This window comes from Austrofundulus limnaeus, unplaced genomic scaffold, assembly GCF_001266775.1.
Source record: "Austrofundulus limnaeus strain Quisiro unplaced genomic scaffold, Austrofundulus_limnaeus-1.0 Scaffold2, whole genome shotgun sequence".
NCBI lineage: Eukaryota > Metazoa > Chordata > Actinopteri > Cyprinodontiformes > Rivulidae > Austrofundulus > Austrofundulus limnaeus.
Genome location: NW_013952404.1, coordinates 5,851,450 through 5,876,785, shown reverse-complemented (window position 1 = coordinate 5,876,785; position 25,336 = coordinate 5,851,450). Strand labels below are relative to the sequence as shown.

Sequence of the window (25,336 nt, the reverse complement as noted above, 5' to 3'; positions counted from 1 at the left end):
CCCCCCCCCCTTCTATTTTTAAGATGCAGGTTGGGGCATCAGGATGCTAAAACCTGGAAACAAATTTGAGTTGGTTAGCTTCTTCTGGTGCTAATTTTTACTGATGAATCTACTTAATCTTCTTAGTAAACAATGCCTGCTGTTTTATCTCCAACACAGACACAGTTGTCTAACAAGTGCTGGATCACTTTTATGGAAGAGATTTTGAGCATTTACGAGAACACATGAGCATAAACGTAAAACATTTACTCACTTTTTGTGTTTATCGTTCAACCGATTTGAACATATTTTGATAGTAAACGAGGAATCTGGAATTAAAGATGCTCCCGATAAGAACTGGCATTTGATTAATTCTGGTGCAAAGCCTCACATTAGGCGCCACGCCCTGACACGCTGCAGTTCCCAACCTGAAAAACTCTCGTCTGCTCATTTCACAGCAGCTCTCAGATATGTGCTCCCAGGAATCACCTCTCTTTGCCCTTTCGCCCAAAGGACTCAGTCTTTCCAGAGCTTCAAGGTGGTAAACAAAGGAAATACGAAGCATAATAAGTCGGCAGGTGCTAGCCGGCTGCCAAAGTGTCTAGATCTCATTAAGATAGGAACAATTTCTTTGGAAATGTATTGGAGTTTAATATGAGTCTTTATTTTAATCTTAAACTCCAGGCATCTGGAATTTATATTAGTTTGCATCAACTTCTTTGGAAAGGTTAGATTTTCRCTGGCAAATCAATGTTGTAATATAAAGCAATCAAGCTTTACATATAAGAAAAACTTACTTCTCTTCATTTATCAGACACTGACTGCTGCAGATGAGCTAATGTGACGGCCCTTTGCTCCGAGGAAAAACAACTCTTTTCCCACTTGACTGAAAGAGAGGAAGCAAAATTGTGAATGTGTGGGAGTTGGTTGGAGAGATGCTGTTTCCCTGGGAGCAGGCCAAGGACCTCTGTCTCTGTTTGTTCAGATGACATCATCTTCCTACTCTCCCATATATCAGACACTCCGCTGTCCTCGGCGCTAGTCCTCATTAATTACACACACAGTCAGTGATTGGCTTGAAATTTCCCTGAAGCTGCAAGGTCCAGCTTTGCACGGCATTGAGTCCTGCTCACAGATCTTCTGACCTAAAACCTCCTGAGCTCTGCCTCATCTCATAGATGGCACTGATTTCCACAGCGTCTAGCACAGCAGTCTGGAGCAAGTGGTGCATTGAAGAGAAAAGTTTCTGTTTAACTTCTTAACTGTGCTTGAAAAGAAAAAAAAAGAAAAGAAAAACTTGACCACGTTCCCAAACACTCCCACCTTCCCAAAGCAGTGCATGTAAAAGTCATTATATCCAGCTAGAAAATGAGCTGCACTGTAAAATTATCAAGGTGACACGCAATATGTTCTGCAACAAGCCAGATTTCCCCTAAATTACATAATGGCACAAGAAAAAAAAGATCAAATTATTATGTTTTTGGCATCCTGTGTTAATGTTTTGCTATTATTTTTGAATTATGAGTTGTTGTGCAGAAAGCTTTGCCACTTTTAAGTCCGCTTCATGTCTTCTATTATCACGTGGAGTGTGGCCTACAGTTTGATGTGTCCCGGGCTCCTGGCCATCTCTGATCCCACTCCTTAGACCTCTGTTTGTTTTGGGAGCGTTGGCTACCCCTGACCAGCGGATAAACCCCAAGCTGTGTATTTTTGACTGTCAGGAGCACTTTGTGGGACCCCGTGAAATGGATTCGATTCAGGGACTTCTGCTCAGTGTCACAGCACAGCATAAACACCTGKTGATGTCCAAAACGGTGAGGGCGTTTTTCTGTTTTTACACCCRTCGACCTCTGACCACAAACTGACAGAAATCCAAGGGCTCCACTTAAAAACAKCCTCTCCTCTGGAGAGTCCACCTCTCAGTGAGCTCCTGCTACTGATTTATGGAACAATCAATGGGCCATAGTTTATACAGGAAATACCAATATGGGTGAACAAGGGAATTAGATCATAATAAGGCGCTACTCAAAAGAAATAGTGGAGAGAGGTGCGGGGGAAATAGAGGTGAATTACAGTGGATGAAAAATATTGGGGCCAGAAAATGGAAATGAGGTATTAAAGTTGGCGAGAAATAGTAAATTTAACAGCCTGAGAGTTTTCCCCGTTCAGGAATGTGACAGACATAAGCTGGAGTTCCCATGGCTTCACTGTGAGGTATGGATGTGGAATGGTGCTCATTCCAATTACGCTGTTTACTTTGCGCTCTCCTGATCATTGGCGCGTCTGTGCGTAAAAGGCGCACGGACACAAGCGCACCTGGTTCCGTTTTTTAACGTCTTTTATGGAAAGTCTTTTAGATATTTTCTGGAATGTTAATTTGTCCTAAAAGGCTTGCTTCTTGTTGACTGGCTAAATTCCAAACACCTGCATTTATAGTGGAACAATTGAGAAAATGGAAGTCATTATAGGAACAAAGGTGGATTTTAATAATAACACTCACTGTTTTCTGGTGGACCATTGATCATGTTGAACTTGTAAATTTCTTTGGCGTAGTACTCAGTCTCTGTGTTATCCTGCCCGCAACTCTGCTGCCGGTCTCTCCCGAGCTCCTCAATGAGCTCCCTGGTGCTGTTGTAGAGGGCCAGGACCTGAAACGGTACCTGGCTCGGACCTGTTGCCTGAGGCGGACTGGTCATCCGGAGTTTACTCAGAATTTGTCCCCGGACAGCCTCCACTCTCTTTTTCTTTATGTGGTCGATGTCCACGGTGGTGCAAGTGGAGAGCGAGAAAGTCATTGTCACACAACTTGAGAGGAGAAAAAACAGAAGTGCTTTGCCCAGATTCATGTTTCACTCTGAATTCACTCACAGCCAAAAAGCTTGTCAAGTAAATAAGGAGGGGAAAAAACAGCAACACAAAACTCCGATTTGACTAGAATCCCTTTTTATACTTTCATTTAGGTCGTGAGTGAGTTCTTTTCCTGGATGAATCCCATTTTTCTCTAGTGCTATGTCATCTTTGCGAAGTGCGCATTTGGATGAGCGCAAATCCGTGCCATTTTGGAAAACAACCTTAACTCTTCATCAAAACTCGTAATTGCACTCTTCATCACCCCTGATCTCATTCGAGCATCTCTTCCCTGTTGTTATGTCTCAAAAGGAGCCAGTCTTTGCGCCTCGGTTCACTTCCTCCATTCCACTGGACTCTTTTCTTTCACCCACTTGTGAGGAGTCAGTGCGCCTCTGATGTCTCTCCGTAGTCCAACCTCAGACACACTCGGGCTCCCTGCGCTCTCAACTCCCATTTTTATATCGCCCGTGACGTTTCTGAGGGAGGAGCGGCTCATTCTAAACCTTGTTCGGACAATGAGATCGGCCCTATCATGAAATGTGTTTTTAAAAAAATACTTCGAGTTCACTTGTTTTCGTCGGAGCTGTTTTTCAGTTAATACATGTCGATGTGGGTTTCGCAATACCTAGAAGTAGAAAACTCCTTGGATTGTGCGCAAATGCCAAAATTAAAAGACAAACATCTGGGAACAAATGATACAAGTGTTTTTTTTTGTTTGTATTCTTATATATTTTATATAACCTTTATTATATATAACCTTTATTTTGACAGGTAAGTCAGATGAGAACAAATTATTTTATTTTTATTTTATTTTATTTTGAGGAATGTTAAATTGAGTGTTGGGCACTGGGTACATAATGAAGTTGGTAATTAAGTTAATAGCATGCAATAAACGTTTTATATTAAGCAAATAATTTAATGTAGATCAAGCTTGATGCTGCGTAAAAGCCCAGTCAGCTTCGCTGAGATGTTGCGTACCGCCAGTAAACAAAAACAGGCACAACACTGACATCTAGTGGAACATTTTGGTAACTACAATTCATTTGAAACATTCGTGGTTGGGGGTTAAGCTGGTCTCCTTTTAATCAGGGGTCTGTCTGAATGTGAAGTTGGAAAAACTATAATATCTTTCACATATTTTATAAGCAGGAGGATTTAGTTTAATGTTTTGGTCCTCTGGCCCCTCACAGATCAAAAGCGTGAGCGGTGCTAAGCAACGCTTGTGATTCAGGAAGACGCTACATCCGAGCTGCAGCGATGAGGAGAGACACCGACGATCACTTTCAGCTCGAAGACGGGGCAGTGGCAAGAAATGTAAGTGTTTTGTTTTGGGAGGTAAACATGCGAGTACAGAAAATATATTTCGTATTTACTGCAGTGTGTGTTTTCGCTGAGGCTATCGTTAGCATAAGAGTAAACAACAACATTACATACCTAAACTGATTTATTTTAATTGTCATATCATACTCGCTGTTTAAATCGTCAGCCATCGTCAAGGATGCATCATTGTTTGATAGTTTTGATGAATCGCGGTTAAGAGATTTGTTTTTGAGTATTCAGCTAAGGTTAGCTTTGTTGTTAGCCATGCTAGCTTAAAGTCCCTGCATGTAGAAGAGCCTGCTGCAATTTTGAGTTCTGTTTTTAACATTTTTCAAATATATTCTGATAACAGGTTAATGTTTATTGTGTTTTTAAACCTTCCTTGACTTGTCAGAGCTGTTTTGATGCCAGAGTTGTAAAGTAACTAAGTACAAAGACTTTGTTACTGTATTTCTGTAGAAACTTTGGTTATCTGTACTTTACTTGAGTAATTATTTTTTCAGACTACTTTTTACTTTTACTCCTTAYATTTTTACACAATTACCTGTGCTTTCTACTCCTTACATTTTTAAAAGAGGTACGAAGTAGAAAGTCATTTATCTTATTTTGTTTCGGCTTGTTAGTGTTAAAAAATACTATCCTGAAAAATTGTGCATCGAGGGTAGAGAGAATTTAATTGTGGTTGGATGAGAAGTATAAATGTATACCATTCTGATCCTGTGTTATTTTTTTTACACAACCCATCACAGCTGCATGTTTTTAGAAATAAWTTTTTTTGGAGAATTCACCTTCCAATAAATGTGTTTTGGAAAATCTAACCGCTCATTTTTATTGAATACTTTTACTTTTAATACTTAAGTATATTTTATGTCAGAAATGTACTTTTGACACTTAGGTACAAAAAAATCTGATACTTTAAGCCTTTTATTCAAGTGATATTCTTAGAGGAGACTAACTTTTACCAAAGTGATTTTATGAGAATATACTTGTACTTTTACTCAAGTATCACTTTGAGGTACTTTATACAACACTGATGTCAAAGGAAAATCCATTCATTAGTGGTAATTTTAAAATTTCTACTTTGCATTAATTTTTGCAGAAAATAAACTACAAGTGTTTACAGTGTTGTTGCTTGCTTTGGTTAAATACAGCTTAAAAAGGTCATTAGTATTTTTACATCTTGTTTATGTTTGTCATTTCCTTTGCCTGGTAACTTTGAGTTATGAGTGGACAATTAATTCAATATGCTGACTAATGACAAGAATATCAACCTAATTTATTCACACTAATTTGTTGTTGCCTGTTTTCAGAGGTCTGTGGAAATTTTGGAATATCTCTTTTAAGAAATGTTAAGTTTAAATTATTATTCTACCTAATGCCAATCAAGTCTTTTAAGAGCTCTGAACCCCTTTCTTCTCTTTTCTGAAGACGGTTACCCTGCCTGTACCCAATTACCTAAACCCAAGTGTAAAAGATCCAGCTRGATATGAGCCCTGACAATCTTTTTACTGTTTTGTTTGCTGGTAGACTAGCTTTGTGTGTAAAATACTGTTGCATTACAAGCTTCTGTGCAAAACAAAAATGTATTTAGTAATTATAAGCTTTGAAAAATGAATCACAGTTGTTATCACATTGCTTAGGTTGCCAGGTCTGGACGAAGAGCTCGTCTCACAGCCGACCAATCGTCATTTGAAGAGTTTCGCCACACAAGAAAGTCATCTACCTCGGCTTCAGCAGGAGAAGTATGCAATCTTCAGATAACAGATGTTTGCTTACATGTTACAGTTTACAATAAGTGTTATAAATATAGATTGTGTTTTCGTCTCATACATGAATTACAGGATGATGAGGAGGAGGAGGTGGGTGGTTTGACTTTGCACAACTTTTGCTTCTGTTTGAAATGCACTCCAACTTTCCACTATTTTACTATTGAGATATTTGAACTTGGAATTTTGTACTTGTTTGCTTCACGTAACTAGTTAGTTTTCCAAAATGTTCACTGCCTCTCAGCTACCAGCACACAGTGGATGGAGTTAAATTTTTGAAGCTGATATTTATCTTGTCCTTCTTCTCTTTCAGTAGATTTTAAAGATGCTCATTACAAAGTCATATAAATAAAGTGAGATTTAAAACGTGCACAATGTTTTTTTTATGTTAAAACCATTTTAAAATAGTTAATTTGTCCTTAAATAGAAACTTGTAATGACACCTGTTTGTTTACCCCTGAAAACAGCTGAAGGCACGAAAAACATGTCAAATTTTAAACTTACTATCCATTTTTGTTTGTCTACAAAGAGCTGGTAATATAGACTCATGTGACTCAGGCTTCCWTGTGGTTTTCAGCAGATTTAGTCCAGTTTATCATTTATACTGAGTGTCGACCTGCATTTTACAATTGCATATCAAACTGCACCATTAAATGTAGTTCAGAATACTCTTTTTTTACGTTTGATTTCATACTTTGCAATGAGTGGCTTTAAAACACAAAATCTGTGCTCTAAAACTTTCAGAATAACTACTTTTTTCCCAATATTTTTTGTATGTTTGTGTTAGTTGGAAGTCACATGAGGTCTCTTTATGCACACTGTACAACTTTTTCAGGGTAGCACAGCACTGTGATGGTCTTCTTAAGACCCCAAGACTCGAATTTTACACATTTTACATGTTATGGCTGAAGAGATAATATAAAGCTTTTTTTCAGTAAAGAGAAACATGTTGGACATTGTGAATGTGAATTTATAATAGGAATGAGAAATAAATAGAAGTCATATTGAGGCCAATGGCTGGCATGTTCAAAATAACCTCACTTTGTCCTCTCTGGCATTTCTGGAATGAGTCCCATCTCCTGCTTTGGCAAACTGTAAACCACCCAACATTCCCAAAGTAAAAAAAAAAAGAATAAATTCCAGCAATGCTTTTGCTTTAGGCTAACTTCCCAAATTAGGCCAACTTCCCTAATGTATGAACTGATATTCTCACGCCCTCTCCGACCTGCCTGTGTGCATGCAATATATTTTTCTGGGGTGTCGTTCAATTTAGCGTTTTTTTTTTTTTTACTTTTCTCTTTGCCATCTTTGTTTATCATTCTTGTCCTTTTTCTGCCTTAAATACCCAACTGATTGGTCACATTCTTGACATCCCTTTAAGAAAAACATCACACAAAAAAAAAAACATGCGTTTATAGACTCATAAGGTTTGGCCACCACAAGTTCCTTGCCCCAGAGACCGTCAYAGCATCCTAAATTAGAAACCACGAAGGCTAAGCTAATTGTTCCAGCAGCCCAAACTATTTTACTACAACTATGAGGTTCATATTTGGTCATGAAGATTTGTGGGCCAAGGATTGTTTTGTTTCTCAGGACATTTAAGGTCCTCTCCATTTTTGTTCAGTGAAAAAAAAAAAATGTCAAAAATGAATTTATTTCCCTCAAAACACTTGACCTTATTATCTTGTCTCTCATGAAAACTATTTGTTGTGGGAAACACCAAACATCAAACCACAGAGGCTTCCCATCAACCGAAGGGTTTCTGTCAATTTTCCTAGGAAGCCCTTTGCCGCTGTAAACATTTCTGTTCTTACTAAAGAGACAGTTAGTAATTATATAAAGTCAAAGGAGCTCGTCCAGTCTCAGCTCTCTGGTTTAATATTGTACACTGAAGCAAAGTGCCCCTCCCCACCGTCAGCCCTGTTTAATGTTGACAATCAGATTAATAAATGGAGTTGGTAAAAGAAGCAGCCATGAATGATTATTTCCTCTTTCTTCATAAATGAAGGAAATTTGTCACAAACACTCTGTCCTCTCCAGACCCAATTTAGTAAAGAGAAATGCTGAGCCTGTTTTTTCTTCTTCCCTAATTCATTTGTCTAGTSTTCACCCATGTGCACTTTAAAGGAATTCATTCATTCAAGTGTTGCTCTCATGGTCCAGGTCTCAGGATCAAGATACAGACGTCGCTATTTTTTTACAGTGAAAGAAAAGGGAAGAGTGTGTATTTATTTCTCCCCCTTCTCTGAAACTATTCCAGGGTCAAACTGTTCCCACACTCCTTTTCATTATTATCGTCTAATAACACAGACAGTATTTCAACTTATAGATATGAGAATTAGAACATGTTTAAAGAAAATTTGAAGGTTCAAAATGTTATTGCCCTAAATTTCTATAAAACGTTGTAATAAATAAAAAAAGAAAAATGCCTATATTTTGATGTATGAAGTGTAAAGAGAACAAAGATTAAAAATAATGTTAAGGCTGCTACCATTGACTCTCATGGTCACATTGACTGCCAGTGTGAGGCAGAAATAAACACAGACTGAGAAGTAAGCCTCAAGTAAACAGTTGCTGCTCAAAAACTGCAAGTCGACTCTGAGATTTTTAACCATTCTGATCGTCACACGTGAAATTTTATGTTTATTCAGTGTTTTGTTTAGTAGATATGACAAGTTAAAAAGATCTTTCTATTCCAGTTTTGAGGAGAATAATTTGGGCTAAAATATACTTGAAGTCGAGTGATTTTAAATAGCTTTACTTTATTACATCTGCGGTAAACAAGAGGGCATACTGATGAAGTGACACTTGTAAAATCTAATTGTGTGACTGTTTATTAAACATTCACATTGTTGGGATCATTTTTTCTATTGTATTTTTTTCTGCAACTATCTTGTTCAACAATTTTTGTCAATTTTTATAAGGTTTACTTTTTATATATATATTTTATCATCAATTTATATGAAAACATTCGTTTCCTTCAGGACGATTTGTCGATGACTTTTGGTATTTCCACAATTTATATGTTTTGCGATATTTACCTTTTTCGGCCATGTTTACCTCATTGAAAATGAATGGATCTGTTTTCAACATCCTTAAAATCCTTTAAAAGAATCATAAATCTTTACTGCACTTTTTAAATTTGTTCTGGTTCTGCTTTTTCTTTTACTTTGTGCAAATTTCAGCTTCCTTCGGCTTCTATTTTGCTGATTTTAGCCTTTTCAACTTTTTTTTAGCTATTTCAATCTTTTATTCTTCTGCTAATTCAACTATTTGTGCTTCTTTCAGCTTCTTTCTTCTGTTTTAAACTGTTATTGATTCTTTCAGCTTCTTTCTGCTAATTGAAGCTGTTTTTGTGTTTTTAGCTTTTTTTCTAGTTTGAGTTTTCTTCAGCTAAATTGACCATTTTGTGTTAATTTCAGCTTCTTACTGCCTTATTCAACAAGCGTGTGCCCCATCTGTTTCTTTGTGTTAATTTCAGCTATTTTAGCTACTTAAAAAATATTTTAGGCTAGTTTCAGCTTTTTTTTCCTGATAAGCAGCAAAAATCACTGAGCATTAGACATGTCTTGTTTGCAGATTTTTCTTTAGTCTTATAAAACAGAAAATACCATCCTCTCATCACCTTATTTGCAAAGATGTTTTGTCATGATACAAAAATCCTATTTTATAACGCCGTTTATTGCTAAAACTTTCTGTTTTTTGTGGTTTTCTGTTCTATAAATAAAGCTTAGTCCATATTAAAATAATTTGCAAATCGGGTTCAACTGTCTTCTATTTGAGTAAAACGACTCCCAGTTAAACTGTTTACTGATAAAGTTGTGTTTTGCTCCAGGGCGCACCTTCTAAACCAACCCGGAGACAAGGTGGCTGGGCCGAGGAAAGCTCTGGCTCTGGTTCTGCCAAGTACGTATCGTCACCTTTTCCCCCAATCTCCTGTGGCAACATTTAAAGTGGGGGGCAGCAAGCTTGTGTTATGTGTTATTAATGGACTCTCATGCTGTTGAATGAGCTTATTTATCAGTGCATATTTGGCACTCGGGCCGTGAATCAACAAGGTTAGAGGGAGCCTGTCTGAGCCGGCAACTCTCCATTCGTCTTCATCTGCGAGCAAGGCGGTAATTGACATGGTTAATGCATCAGCCACAGGAGGGCACTGTTAGTCAGCTCGCCACTTCATCACCAGGGTTCACGCCACTTCATCCCCCCCCTTACCACCGCGCTCTGCTTTTTACTCGGGAACAACATAGAAAAATTCATAAAAACATTCAAAACAGATGGAAAGTGTTTGCCAGGAGCTTTGATTTGCAACAAGCAAATCTAAATCGTGGTACCGCACATGACTCACCGAACAATGCTTTCTTCCTCCTGTCACAATGTGCCTTTTCCTCAGTCTCTGAGGAGCTTAGAGCACAGTGGATGAAATGAACAGGCAGAGTCAGTGGTGCTTATTTGCGTAGTTTACTGCACCACCAGTGCAAGCAGGGGAAAAAAAAACAGCAATAGATCTTTTCTTTTACGCAGAAGGTCACGGTGTCGCATCTCCGCCTTTGTGTAACCCCCGCTTGATACCCAGTCTCAAAAGTGATTCAAATATAGGAGGTTTAAAAGGGGTTTGCATGTGCATTGATCCTTTCTGAAACAAAGTAAGTAATGGTCCCCACTGGAACCGGCAAGGACTTTTCCTTTCAATGTCACCCCTCATGCTCAATCACCACTGCCCTCCTCCCACTAATCCCAGCGCAGAAATCCCTGGATTTGTCAATCTATCACTTCTAATTGACACTAAATGATCTGTCAGTTTATTGATGAACCTTTGAAACCAGGTTGTCACAATATATTTTATCCCTAACAACTTTTTCCAGACAGTTTTACCATGTCTATCGCTTTGCCTTACATGAGTCTTAATCAAGGAGCCTGTAATGTGTCTTAAGTGTCGCCACCCCCGCCCCTCAGACAGGACACTGTCCAAGGGCAGGCAGGTGGGCTCCCTTAGCTCTCTGCCTTGCCCGTTTCGACTCAGGTCCATTTATAGTTTTCAGTGTGGTCTCTGGCTGCATTTGAAAAGATAAAAAAAGCTGGAACAAACATGATCTGAGACTCATTGTGTCTTGTAGAGTTTCTTTTTTGAGTTGTGTTTGATTTAATCATGCCTATCAAAATGTGAGCATCAAAGAATGAAAAAGGACTAATACACAAATAAGTGACCACTAGGGGGCAGTACTTAACAAGATAAACTGGGAAAATGTAAAAACAGGTTTTGTCCGCATCCCAGGGTTATGTATGTATCTGGTTATGTAGGTATTTTCAGTTTTTATGCTGCGGTCAAAGAGTCAAGTAGAGTTTATGAAGACTGAAAAAACAGAGATTATAAATTCCTCAGGGACTAATTTTACACAATTTCTGATATTAGAAAAAAAGAAGATATATGAAAGAGTTTTGAAGTTACCACAATGTTGAAAAGAAAACCAAAAAACATTATTATCTAAAAACTGTGCTTTTGTTTGATTTACAGATCATCAAGACGACCACTTGAAGACCTGGAGGAGTAAGTAGAKCCATCCTTAGTCACTGTTTGAGTTAATTATTGAATTTTGATGGCTTTTACCATTATTGTGTCTATTAAAGGAGACATTCTAAAAAGTTTTTCCACGTGTTTCACTTGATCCTACAAAGTAGTCTGATTAGGTTGCGGTTAGCTTTTATCGCGGTCTTCCTGTAATTTTTCCTTCTTGTAATTATTTCGTGCCCAGAGCAGACTCAGCATGTGGGCAGGCAGGTTGAGCGCACWGTCATGCTTCACAGCTGGAGCTTGGTGCCGAGTGGCTGTAGTCAAACAGACTTGATGGCGTTAACTTGAAGAATATATTTTCTGATGTACTTGTACCACAGGTGTTTTAGTATTTGAACTGTGCATCTGGGATTATTTCTTAAATAAATACAGTTTCTCACAGAAGCCTTGTGAGATGATGGTGTTCTAAAGTAACAGCCAGGTTGTAAAAAAAAACCTCATGTTTCCTACCTATAATTAAGAATAAACAAAAACAGGCTCCTCATCCGAATAACGTCCTGAAGCTAAGCTCACTCTGCTTCTGATAGTCTCGCGCCATCAGGTTGGGTTTTGAAAGCGTTAAATGATTCATCCTCTTCCTGTCTCTGTAGCCACCGCCTGCGACCGCAAACTCCCCAGGGATCAGATGATGAAGGAGGTAAGAGCACCCTTGCAGTACCCTGCTCTTTGTGTCTTCTCACGGGCAAAGAGGAGTCCTCCAGTGCCTCTCCCGCACATTTATCCTCTGAAAGTAGAGCAKATAAGCCAGCAGTCAGATCATTGCTTTTCACTGATGCTCAAACCATAATTYACCCCGGTTCAGCCTGAACTCATGTTAGAAGGCTGCCTTTGACCACCGATCGTGTGGCCAAGTGTACGCACATTTTCCTGATCAAATAACAAATTTTGTGCTGGTTAAAATATTTGTTGGCCATAAATGTAAACATCCATTTGTCTATTCGTTTTTTAAACTTGCTTCTCTGTAAACAGAGAATCCTGCATGTCCTTATAAATACTTAAACTTTGTGGGATGAATATTTTTGTCCAAAGAATGTTCAGAATCCTTCATTCAACATGCGAGTGATAAGACAGAAGGGTGATACTGTTTTACTCTGCCACTTCAGTTTGCTCGCATTAAAGATGGGGGCACCAGATCAGTGTTACTGATCAATACTTATTTAATCACTTAATAATCAGACTCATAACCACCAAAGTGGGAGCTTGTATAATTACAGGGAACCCTTTTTCCATAACCAATGAATATTCACACAATGAGGAGGAAACCAGATTTGTCTTTTGAAGTTTTACACAGAAATAAAGAAAAAAACAATATAATAATTAATAAAGTAAATATCAAAAAATAAATTGAACAATTGGATGAACTAATGCTTAGATGTAATGCACATTCAAAGACAAAATAAAGAGTAATCAGGGATTTATTCTGATTTATCAAAACAAAAATAATTTTGGTCAGAATTTTGTTTTATATGCACTGTTTTTAAAGCAACAAGGAAAGAAACTTAGAAACCATTCAAACGAGAGGTTGTAAATATAAAAAACTGTTTTTTTCTTTAAAAGCAAAAAAAGACTAATACATGCCTGAATTCCACATTAAAAACCTAGTTAACATGGATTAYTTCAATGTTAGAAGACCTGTGGATATTAATGTCTTAACAAATTACACACATTTTAACTAGTTTTTCTTCTACAGCTTCGTACTTGTGCAGTTGTCATTGTTTCTGTAAATTCAACATATTTTAATTAAAAATAAYGTGAAAAGTACAAAATAATAAAGTAGGACAAAAAAGAAAACATTGAACCAAGTCTACTAATTTTAAAATTCATATTTATTCCCTTTTTAAACAATTTACAATATTACTTGAACATAAAACGCTTGTAATTTGCTGCTATTTTATTTTCTAACTTTGTATTTTTTCCTAATAAAAAGAGAACATTTACAACTTAAAACACATAAATACATCCTAAAGACTGTACAGACAAATTACCACCTACAAACAGAGAGTGTGTGCTTATTGATATTTTATGTTTATTTTCACAGCACACAGGTGAAAATGGCGACTTGAACGTTTTGCACAGAGGTTTGGTTCTCCTGCAGTTAATGCCACCGGAAAGATTATTACTGTGTGAAGGGAGACCTCTTAATACAGAGCTGGAGGCAGGGGCAGTGGAAATTACAGTGCTGAGGGTTACTGAGATAGCCCCTGCAATCTTGATTATGTCCCCTACCCTTATCCCTTATGTCCACTGGCTACACGCWCACAGAGAGTCCCACAGAGAGAAGGCTTGCCCAGTCCCCCCTGCTCCCAGCTCTCTATCAGCTGCCCCCACAGCTTCCTGCGGCTCGCCCAAAAATAGCACCAGTATCACAAACACGCTCATCCATTCCATATCTCCCTCTTAAACTGTGCTGAATATTATCCTTTCAAAGCAATTTGTAATCACACGGCCCCCCCCCCCCCCACCCCACGCGTGGATTCTAGCAGCCTAAGTGATGCAGAGAGAGGTCCTGTTTGTAAAAGTTGCTGACTGGCTTGCACGGGACAGGAATATGTCTACATTCACAGCAAATTATCCCCGTTTGATATCTTCAGCGAGGAGCCGTGTAAYAAGGATGCACACGACCCGCTCGCTGCCAGACAAAAGCCACCTTGATGCGCGTCCAGCTGAGCAGGAAGTCAGCGTAGGTGATACGTGCCTGGCTGCGGAGGGACAGCTCCTCCTGATGGAGTTGCCCTTTGCATCAGGAGAAAACACCGGCTTGTTTCCAGCTGCCCCYCTTGACCTCCGGTAATAGGTTGAATTTAAAACCCATTTAAAACTGTTGTTCTGTTTTTTTCACTTAATAGTAGAGTTTGCATATAAACAGCATATGCCTCCGCGCTTCACACTGGACTCTCACCGAGTGTGTTAATAGCGCATTACTGCTCAAAGTGAAATAGGGTGTGTGTGTGTGTGTGTGTGCTCAGATAGACAACCCAGAAAGCTGTTTGCAGAGCTGGACGGCAAAGCTTTTTGATGTCATTGCACTAAGACCATTAAATTTGATTGGGAGTCCAGGGGGGGACGGATTCTGCTGAACGCTGTGCTTTGTAAATGAGAGGACAAAGTGTCACCGGGCCTCATGAATATGAAATACCCGCGCCTGCATTTATTTGGATATCAGAAACACAGATGAATCTTGTCAGCGGCTAAACGAGCGTGGCATTTTTAATTTGGTTTAATTAAAAAAAAGAGAAAGAAAGAAGTTATCGGCAGAAGGCGGGGCTTCGGTACCGAGCAAAACTTGACGGGTTATGTTTTGAAATGGTTTTTTTTTATGTTTGTCTTAACTCTTTCCCCATCTGAGAAATACGTCTTGGAATCAAAGTATTTTTTTTCTTTGTTCCACAAGAGATCAATGTTTTTGTCAACTCAGTTTACTTTGAGGGGTTATTTTTAAAGAACAGTGACAGAGATGCCAAGATATTTCCTCACATCAGATTCAGACTTCCATCTCCTCACCTCTATTTAGCTCCTGTATTGACTTTCCCCTCAGGGTGCAGAACTGTGGTTAGAGATTACTGACAACCTTCTTCTTGCAGTCCAGCTCTTTTCTATTTGTCACTTCTTCTCTCTCTCTCTTTCTCTTTTGCAGCCACTTCTTTTCTCTCTTTCTGTTTCTGTCAWCTTGCAGCTGTAAGAGCTAATAAGGCTGTTCAGCCTCCTTCTAGTCCTGAATGTTTTATTCTGCCACATAAATTGAGGACATCAGTATTGCTCTGATTTATTCATCTCTACAGTAATTTAATGTCCATCATGTCTTAACATGTATTTCAGCCTGTTTCCTCTTCATCTCTTGTTATCGCTCTTTTATTTCAGTGCCTTCACATGTCAATCTGAAAAAAAATGCATTGAAAGTTTGCCCTGTCCTTCTTGGGATTGGAGCCGCCCTCTGTCCTGTTGCGTTTTGCCAATTAAAGCGGGTTCCCACTGTCTGAGCAGCGGGCTGCCGGCCCCTGCCAGGCCGCACCGTGACTCCCGACCTCACACAGATGGGCCCGCGAGCAAATACTCCTGTGCGTTTGTGCAACGCAGCCCCAGTCGGAGTGGCAGAGTGGACACGGAGGTCGGCCCGCCGGCCACCGCGGGTCCTGGGGGGGAGGGGGTGCGCGGTGCTGACAGGGCCCAAATGCTAAGGTAGCAGGGGGTGCTTTCTGGGGAGCCCCTGGCCAGCGCCCCTTCTCACAGCAGGATGAGCCGCCGCCTCGCCCTTTGAATATTCATGGCCGCATGGCGGTGACAGGGCAGCTCTTACGAGGATGCAGGCAGCGAGAGGCAGGGAAGGAAGTGCCACACTGATCCGCTCGCACTCCGTTCTACGAACACACACACCTCTTGAGAGCTACGCACAGGAGACATGCCGTGGTTTTTTTGTTTGTTTGTTTTGTTTTGTTTGAGTGTCAGACTTATTTTTGTTTCTCAATATTTTACACCAATTCAGTTAATTATAAAAAATGTTTTTTGCTTTATGTTTGCAGATATTCCAGTGATACCAGACTTAGACGAAGTGCAGGAAGAAGACCTCGCGATGCAAGTTGCTGTTCCACCGAGGTAGCGATCTCATTGAAAGTCACCGTTTGTTCGTATCGCTCCTGAGTTTTGTCCCTGGAACAGGTGACTGACAGTTAACCTCTGACCGTGAACAGGACACCGGGCCCTGCTCTGGTGACTTTGATGGCGCCCGTCCTCCGATCACGTCGTCGCGCCGTGCCTTCCTTTATGTGACTGAAATGGAGAAATAACAGTTTAGTGTGATTTACATGACTCTGCTTCCAGAGTCCGTACCGACTTGGCTCTTTGATTTACAGGGCAGTGAGGGACTCGGCGACATGTGTCGACTGTGTAGCAAGGCTGTGACAGTGGTGGAGGTTATTAGGCAGGGGCTTGCACTCTGTGCGAGATAATATCCACATTGAACTCATTGCAGGGGCAATGTAGCGTGTAATGTGCAGTAAGTAGGACTGGCATGCACTGCTAGGCCCCGGCCACTTTCAGAGCCCCCCTACTTAATTCCAACCCACAGATAAGCAGCTGGGTTTCAATTTGAGGCGTTTAACACTTGGCAACCATCTCCTGCTCTCTGAGGTCTTTGCTTGAAGTCTTAGAGCCTAATTGTGCACAAACTTCAAACTTATCCAAAGCYACTTCTCAGATTTGCTTTGCATGTTATATGAAAGCAGTAACTGAAATACAAGTTTTTTTTTACTCATTTAAATATTTAAGAAACTCTTTTCCCCTCAACTATTTTAATTTCTTGTCTGTCTCAGCATCCAGGTGAATCGGGTGATGACCTACAGAGATCTGGACAATGATCTGAAGCATTTCTCTGCTTTCCAAACCCTAGTAAGTCAAGGACATCTCTTTTTATATTTCCCTACCCCGTCTCCTCATTTCCTCAAGGTGGTCTGTTCAGTTTGTGGCCAGTATCACCTCAGCTTGTGCAAGCTAAGGGAATTTCCACCGCAATCTCTCTTCAGGATGGAGAGATTGACTTGAAGCTCATCACCAAGGTTTTAGCACCGGAGCAGGAGGTTCAAGAGGTGAGTGAAATCTTAGTAAATATAGCTTGTGCGCYCCCAGTGCAGGCCTGTCCAGCTGTTTCCAGAACACCAGGGGAGGTTGCCACTCTTGTCTCCCAGGTAATCAAGATTTATGATGTGTACATTAACACCCTCTGCTGTCCTCCTCCCATTCTTCTCTGGTTGCTCCCTCTGTTCCCCGTGCTCTCTTTCTTGCCACGTATCCGTCTCTAATTCTTCTTCTCTCCCTCTGTTGTGTGACTCCTTTGCTCTGCAGGACGATGAGAGCTGGAGCTGGGGTCATCTGTTTACAGAGGTGTCCTCAGAGCTCCTGATGGAATGGGATCAAGGAGAGAGTGAAGAGTTGGAACCAAAGGGTCAATGACTCTGGTTGCTTTAAGTTTAGTTTGTATTAAAACAACGTTTTTGTAAGTGTATGTACAGTGTTTTTTTTTTTTTAATTTTTACACAAACTTGTTTGTTTCTTTCAAACCTCTTTGTTTCTTTCTAGAAGTTTGAACTTAAACAACCAAAAGGCCTTCGTTCAGATCATTCAGATAGAAATGTCCTCGCTGTACTTGCTACATTATCAACAACAAGTCCAAGGTTGATAATCAGCTAAGCTGAAATCCAGTTGATTGTGTTCAAATTAACATTCCTCATTAAAGCCTCCAACCTTATTGTTATTGACTGTGCCATTGACTTTATCTTGCAGCTCCTCGATAGGAGCATCCCCTTCTTCACTATTATCTCAAATGCATTGAACAAAGTTTCTATTGACAGCTGGGGGATTAGCATACATTATACCTTTTACTGAATTAAGAGGTAGGGATGTAAATCTAGAACAAAACAGCTGTTTTTTTAATAACGTCAGGAGTAAATCCTTCACAGCATTGTGACAACTCAAAATAAAAAACATTCAGAACATGTAAAAAAAGTGTATGTAAATAGAATAGAATAGAATAGAATAGAATAGAATAGAATAGAATAGAATAGAATAGAATAGAATAGAAACAGCCTTTATTGTCCTGCGTGGGGAAATTCAAGTGTAGTAGCAGCAGCAGATGCTTACATCAATCCACAGAAACAGTATATTGCTATGTGACATTATCAATYGGAGCCATAATAGTAGATATTAAAGACAGTAACAATAAAAAGTAAACAAAGAACAAAATAAAAGTAAGAATAATCATTACTGTAACAGGCTATCAAGATGAAATGGGATAAAGGTGAACAAAAGGCATGATACTGTGCAGAAAAWCACATTTGTCACTTGTTATAAAATTCTCTTACAAATGGGGAACAATAAATAATTGACATTGTTTGCAAAGGTTTTACCATGCACAGACGCATCAGCATTCCGTTTTGTCTTTAGTTCATGTGTGTGAATATAAACGCGGGCCTCCAAAGTCTGTCCAGGTCTATTAGGGAAACGGCTGTAACATTTACAGATTGTGATTAGGTTTATTTCTGAGGCAGACATCGGTCTCATGACATTTGGAAATGCACAGCAAAGTCCTCAAGGACACACAACATACGCATCTAACAGCTCAATCTCTGCCCATCACAAATAGATCCAGATTTTTTTTCTTTCATTTGGTGGGCCTTGAATCAACTTCATCAAGTGTAATACCTCAGGATGAAGCTATCACAAGGGATATTTGTGCTCAGAATATTTATATGTGCCACAATATTTGAGCTCAACACAGCACAGCGATGATCTCTGTGCCTCTGTTAGACATACACATGCACCTTTAAAAAAAAAACCTCCTCCACAATTGGCTTGTTTTGCCAGACTTAATGAATTCTGCCCATATGCCCYGAGCAGCTGCTATGTTGCCCCTTCCTCCTGCCCCCGCTGAGCTGCGAAGTGCCCATCCATGTAGAGACAACCTCTAGCTGTCTCTCTGGAGAAGGCTAAGCCTGCCACTCCTCTGCTGGCAGCCAGCCGGTGCTGTCTGAGGTGGACCGMGGATGGACCGAGGACTCAGATTAGGGCCCGGCGATCGCCGGTTGTGGACGGCCTCAAATGACTGGGCCAGGCGTCGGCGGATCAGAGAGAGGATTAGAGTGAGAAAGAGATCCAGAGACGCTGTTTGCCATGTGCTCGCATCCAGATTCTCAAAGTGACCTCTCTGCCGCCTCATCCTGCTGCTCCCCTCTCCTCCTTTATTCTCTCCGTGTCTCTCGGTGTCTGCGGCACATCCTGACRCTGCAGCGAGGCAGAGAATGACCTCTCACTGTCTGGGTGCAGTGAATTCAATCACATCAAAACAACGACAACATAAACATTTCTTGTGAGAAAGATGGCCGTGTTCTGGGAAAGCTCTGGCTTTCAAGCTGTCACTCTGACTTGAACTGAGTTTGAGGCCTAGTTGATTCTTCAGGTCAGAACAGGCCTTGTGCTGTTTTTTTGTTTGTTTGTTTTTTCATTTTGAATTTAAAACAATGGAGCTATTACTATTACAATTCATCCAGTTGTGCATAAGATATTCTGATAGACTCACAGAGTTGACTAAGAGTCCTGCCATGATGATGTAGCTCTTCTGTGCTGGGCCATCCTTTTGAACAGTAGCTGCTTTTTTTCCCCAACATATAACTGATYACATCCCTCCTGGCACTTAACAGCATATACAACATTACTCTGTTTGTGCCGGGGGACCGAATCTTTGGGGTGAACCAGTCTTTAATGTGTTTTGGGGCTTAAAAGCCACTGGGACGTCCTGTTTAGAGAATAAACGTCTCAATTTTGCTGAAACTCCCACAACATACAGAATGACTACTGGTCTGGTCTGGTTTTGGGGTCTTTCTTTTCACCCGATGGCTGGTAGGGGTCCTGGTTGGGTTCTTGTCTGATTTGAGGAAAGCCCAGTTGGGGTAACCACTTTACTTCAGGGGTCTGTCTTTATGTGGCATTTCCCCATCTCTCTGGCTCCTGTGTTTGTGGGGATGCTGTCTGCTTCAACAAAGAAGAACCTATCCAGACGACATATTTATTTAGATCCACATAAGACGTTAAGATACACGTAAACTCCATCATTTACAGAAACAAACAGGTTCTCTCATGTACACTAAAGCTAGTTATTTATGTAAAAACTTATAACCTTGTAAGCTGAGCACAAGTGAGTTTTAAATTGCCAATTTATCCATCCTTTGAAGTACAGTATGTGACTTTTAGTCAGTTTTTTTTTAAAGAAAACTAATTCAGGGCCGTAATAGAACTTTAATAAAAATCTTAACGAAGGACCGATTTACGTAATGCTCTTTCCTGCTTTCCGTTGACAGGCTTGTCCTAAAGTATTTGGATACTGAGCACTAATTGGAAGCACAGTACAGAGATAATATGCTTCCAAGTCTGCGTAATATGCTGTGGTGTTGACAGAAGTTTATACATCTTATCTGTTCTCAATATCTCCCTTCCATATGGTCCAAAAACCAATATGCTTAGGTGTAATTAAAGAGAATGGGGAGATGTAGAGATAGTTTGGGGGGGGGGGGGGTCCTCTTGGACGCAGAGTGAGGGGTGAGGACAGACACGCTAAAGCTCAAGAAATATTAGGCCCAGTTTGTWTCACCAGAGGCCACGTGCCTGTCACAGGCTTGCGAGGAGTTATGACAAGCAGTTCAAAAAAGGCAAAAAGCCACACAGAACGRAATCATATTATACTCATTAAGTTCCAAAATAAAGATTTGCAAGGTCAATTTAGAATCTGACGCCAGACATAATACATGCAAATGCACCCAAACGGAACGCTTTGAAACAAACCTCAAAAAGSAGCTACAGTATTGATTTGCAACAAAGACTCCACGATATTTCAAGTTTAAAGGAGAAATCCTCGACACACAACTAAGGCAGTCAGATCAATATCATTTTTTTTTGATCAAAAGTGAGTTTACCTTTGAAGTGAATAGATTAAACAGATGTTTTATTTTTCATCAGTTACCCTACACCTTTTAAAGCCCTCGGGGGGCTTTGGGGCAAAGGAGGGAGAATTAACTCCACAAAGGAGATAATAAAAGTGTTTTTTTTTTAAGACCAAAAGTTTGATGGGCTCAAAAGTGGGTTCAGCCCCCACACCCCCATTCCTCTTTACTTTAGTTAATATTCCATCGCTCCAAGTCCTTTTTTGTTTACCCCAGGTGGTCTCGGACATGAAATGGTTGGGTTGGTGGCAGCTYGGAAAGCCCCTGGGCATCTCACCGCTGTTGTGTTGTCAAAGAACTAACCGAGAGTGGAATCTGCAAGACCGAGGGGGAAAAAAAAGCTTCAGAGTTTTTATAAGTGAGCTCTGAATCCATAAGTATTACTTTCTGTTGGCGCTTTTGTTTTTAGTGCGGAGGTGTTTTGGAAGGCGAGAAGGTTTGAACATGACATCCAGTCAGGCTCTACATTTGTCATGTATTTTATTATTGCCCCTTCTTCACCTCTCTGTCTTGTAGGCAAGGTCCTTCATTTTTCACATGACTGGTTTTCTTATCATTGTGGCCCCCTCTCCGCTGGCCTATGAGTGACTTAAAGGCAATAAAACACAAAACATTCTGTAAAACACGGGTGCCTCTCTGGTCCGGAGGCCCTGCAATGCCTCTCGGGGAAATTATGATAATAACTCAGAGGCGGTTGGAGTAACCAGGTTGCTGTGGGGGCTGGGGGGGCAGCAGGAYAYRGTTCACCAAGGTCAKCTGTGCTGGGGTGGGTCAAGGTGGCCTGTTGGGCCCTCTCTGCCCCACCTTCCATTCCCACCCTCAGTCATAAACTTTTTCTATCGCGCGGGATGCTGGCTGCAGCCGTGTACACAGCAGAACCTCTTTGTCTTGTAGCTGCTGGCGATAAAGCAGTGGCTGTGCTGGTCTCCTGGCCGTGGAGAGGTCAGTTGAGAAGCTTATCGTGGCCACCAGAGGAAAACGCCTGAGTCAACAAAACGTAGTAATTTGCCCTCTGAGGGGCAAGTCTGCTGTGAACTTGGTACTTTTGTAATTTTGTTCCTCTGCTATGGGGGAAGAGAAGTTGCAGGAGGGGAAGCATTTTATTAGTTGTCTTGTTGAACTGTGTCTGGTTTGTCATTTTTGGTGGTCTGGATTTGTTGCCGGGTGGAGGGAGGGGCTGGACGCAGTCCCTCAACACCTTTCTGAGCGTGTGAATGAGAAGGAACGAGGACAGGAAGGGAACGCGGGCTCCACCGCAGAGGTGCTGACAGAGGGGGTGGAGGGGAGCTGAGACTGCACCTGTTCCGGCCCAGCACCTTCCCAGCAGGACCTCGTCAGGATCTCAGCCTTCTCCTGGCATCTGTGAAGGGGAGCTGGGGGCCAGTCCCACCTCCAGCRTTTGCTCCACCTCTTCTCGGCTCGTGGAAGGAAGACGAGAGTCGCTAGGGGCTCCATCTGCCGAGGGCTCGACACGATCTCCGCTGCCCGCCTGGGGAAGGGGGTTGCTAGTCCTCTATAACTCTGCCATGGGGGTCTCACAGTGGTAGACCACAGCGCAGCACATCACACTTCACTTGCCAGCTGGCCAGACTTTCTCCCCCTGTAAACCGAGACTAATGACCACTCAASACACACACTGAACTCTCATCTTGTTGTGGAGAGGGAGACAGTGTAGGTGAAAAGAACTTGCTCTGTTTGGGTAAAAGAAAGCCACCTGCTGAGGGTATCCTTACATATTTTTGAGCTTTGGGAAGGGAGCTCGCATGACAGTGGAAGAAAGCGAATCCAAGATTCTGACTCAAGTCCACAAAACCAGACAGAGTTCACTGGTGCCATGCTTGAATGCAGCATCACAGACCTCCTGCTGCTCAAGTCTCTGTGCTGCAGCTGAGCCTCTTCTGATRGCTTCCTGCACATGGAGAGGAACTGTTGAAGCAATGAGAGCACCCATTTGCTTAAGATGACATCTTCCGATTCCTGAGTTTCCATACAGATATCTAAATGTGACACAATGTTAAACAAGATTTACTTTATCCAAAATAAAAAACGTGTTGTTTGCAAAGGTATAGAGTTTAGTGTGTCCAGACTGAAGGCTGTTTGTGTTCTCATGTTTCCTCTTCTCTCATCGCACTCATCTGTTCCTGTTTTCTCAAATATTATACGCCAAGCTACATTCTTAACATCCATCAACCACAATTTATTTTACCTCAGTGTTSCTAACACAAATATAAAAATCTGTTAAACAGTTAAAAAAGCTGAAACTAGTCTAAAAAGTAAGCTAGCTAAAACGGTAGCTGAAATAGAGCAATTAGTACAAAGCAATCGAAAGAGCACWYATCTAAAAAGTAGCTAAAAACACAAAACAGCTGAAAGAAGCATAAAAAATGTAAGGTAACAAAAAAAAAGGCCGAAAGAAACACAAAAAGTTGAAATAAGCAGAATAATAGCAGAAAAGGTCAAAAAACAAAACTAAAATCAGCAAAATAGAAGCTGAAGGAAGTTGAAATTCGCACAAAGAAYTTACATTAAGTAGAACCTTTCAAAATGTGAAAAGTTCAGTTTATTTTTTTTATAAGCCATGGCTTATTTAAAAAAAAAAGGAAAGTTCAGTTAAGATTTATGAACATTTTGAAAGGTTGTAAAGATTTAAGGACATTCAAAACATGGCTGAAAAAGCTGAATATTTCAAAAAGTATAAATTGAAGAAATACCAAAAGTCGTGGCGTAAATGTTCAGAATGAGCTGAATGTTTTGACGTATAAATTGTTGAAATAGAACAAAAATTGCAAAACAAGCTTTGTGGTAAATCTGTACAGGGTGAATAATCTCAATTGAGTGAATGCTTGAAAATCATTCACACAAACATAAGCAGGTAAATAGATATATTTAATGGAGTAAAGTGAGACTGGGTGTTCTCAGTTAGGCAGGGAGAAGTGACCCAGCTACACCAAGCCCACTGGCAGTCCAGGCCCCACCGGTCCACCGGAGTAACTTGGCTTCATCTGCAAACTCGCAATAAATATCCAACCATCATTTATTTTAATTCACTCCTTTCTTGCTCAGATGGAATGGATTCTTAACCTTGTAGGACAAGGACACCCACATGCTGGCTGCCTGGCCTTAGCTGCTAAATTATTCTTCATTCTTCGGGGGGAATGGAGGGRAAAAAAAAGAAAAGGGAGTATGGCGTTCCTCAAACTGTCAGCTCCAATGAAAAGCACGCCTGAAAACATTGTCACCGAACCCCTGGACAAGGAAAAGAAGGGGAGTAGGCAGTGAAAGACAAAGTGGGAGAAGTAGTGGTGTTGTAAGGGGAGGGAAAAAAAGGGAGGGAAGGAGGTGGGGGAGTCAGCAGCCTCCAGAGTGATTTATTTGCCAAATCAGGACACAATGAGTCGATTATGAGTCCTCTAATAAGAGAGTGTGTTTGGGGACCCACTAATTGGGCATGATTGAGTTGCAGTCTGGGAGCCAGGCGAAAAGGGAACCTGGTCGGCGGCTGTCATGCAATCATCAGCTAATCAGAGCTTTGAAATTAAAACTGCGTGTTTGGGGTAGAGGACGGAGTAATGGCAGGGACCTGCCTGAGCTCTGCAGCTGCCTGAGGAGACTGTCACAGTGTGTGTGTTGTGTGTGTTTGTTTGTCTGAATGTTTGGGTGTGTGTCAGGAAGTACAGTATGTGTGTGAGAAGATAACGTGTGTTTGGGGCCTTTAATGTCTGACTGTATCTGTGCYGGTTTTAACGAGGACAGTGAAGGAGCTGCAATCAGCCTGACCCTTGTGATAAAATTTGTACTTGTACATGACGAAGGAAGAACAAGCCCTGAGAACAGAATCTCACAGAATGGAAACAGTAAGCCYATGATCATTAATATAATCATTAATATTTTCTACATTTGCATTTTTGCAGTTTCCTAAATTGGATAGCTGATAAATACAATGCAAGTTAAAAAACAACAGTTTTATTAAATAATACTAATATTATATTATAATAACGAGCTTTTAACTTAGTGAATCAGATTTTATTTTTTATTTAAACTGTTTTGCATTAACATGGGCTTGACAATTTGAGCTGTTGTGTTTAAGTCTTCCCACTAGGGGGCAGTGTTTATCTGCATTGCGGGCCGCTCTAATTGATGTCAGCTACTTCCTGTGTTTTTCGGTCAAACAGCATGAGCCACACAAAACAGAAAGTGTATTATGATACGKTCATCTGCTTTAGTTAATTTTAATAAAATTGGTATTAAGCTCGAATGAGTAAAGTTAAAACTATTTATTTTTGCTCCAAAGCAAAATCAAGTTTATATGGTAGTACCAATAGTTTCTGTAATTTTAAAAAATATATTTTTGGTATTTATCTTTCTTT

General features: G+C 40.6%; 2 protein-coding genes across 4 annotated transcripts in view; one reads left to right on the top strand and one right to left on the bottom strand.

Moving 5' to 3' along the window:
- The window catches only part of tgfb3 (transforming growth factor, beta 3), a 12,313-nt gene extending 9,058 nt beyond the window's left edge, over positions 1-3,255 (bottom strand). The window contains exon 1 of the mRNA XM_014012613.1: positions 2,480-3,255. Within this exon, the coding sequence (XP_013868067.1) occupies positions 2,480-2,825 (346 nt within the window). The 5' untranslated portion in view covers positions 2,826-3,255. The remainder of the gene's footprint in view (positions 1-2,479) is intronic.
- Positions 3,256-3,871: 616 nt separating this feature from the next.
- Positions 3,872-17,725, top strand: ift43 (intraflagellar transport 43 homolog (Chlamydomonas)). 3 transcript variants are annotated; one of them, XM_014012635.1, is made up of 9 exons: positions 3,872-3,920; positions 4,020-4,143; positions 5,790-5,891; positions 9,751-9,821; positions 11,431-11,463; positions 12,078-12,124; positions 16,005-16,077; positions 16,794-16,869; positions 17,004-17,316. In XM_014012635.1, the coding sequence occupies exons 2-9, from the start codon at positions 4,087-4,089 to the stop codon at positions 17,277-17,279; spliced, it is 735 nt and encodes a 244-aa protein (XP_013868089.1). In that variant the 5' UTR covers positions 3,872-3,920; positions 4,020-4,086; the 3' UTR covers positions 17,280-17,316. The 3 variants fall into 3 exon arrangements, with proteins under 3 accessions (XP_013868089.1, XP_013868097.1, XP_013868080.1); XM_014012643.1 differs by adding an exon at positions 17,323-17,725 and having other exon boundaries at positions 3,878-4,143; positions 17,004-17,066; XM_014012626.1 differs by having other exon boundaries at positions 3,878-4,143.
- The last annotated feature ends 7,611 nt before the right edge of the window (positions 17,726-25,336 follow it).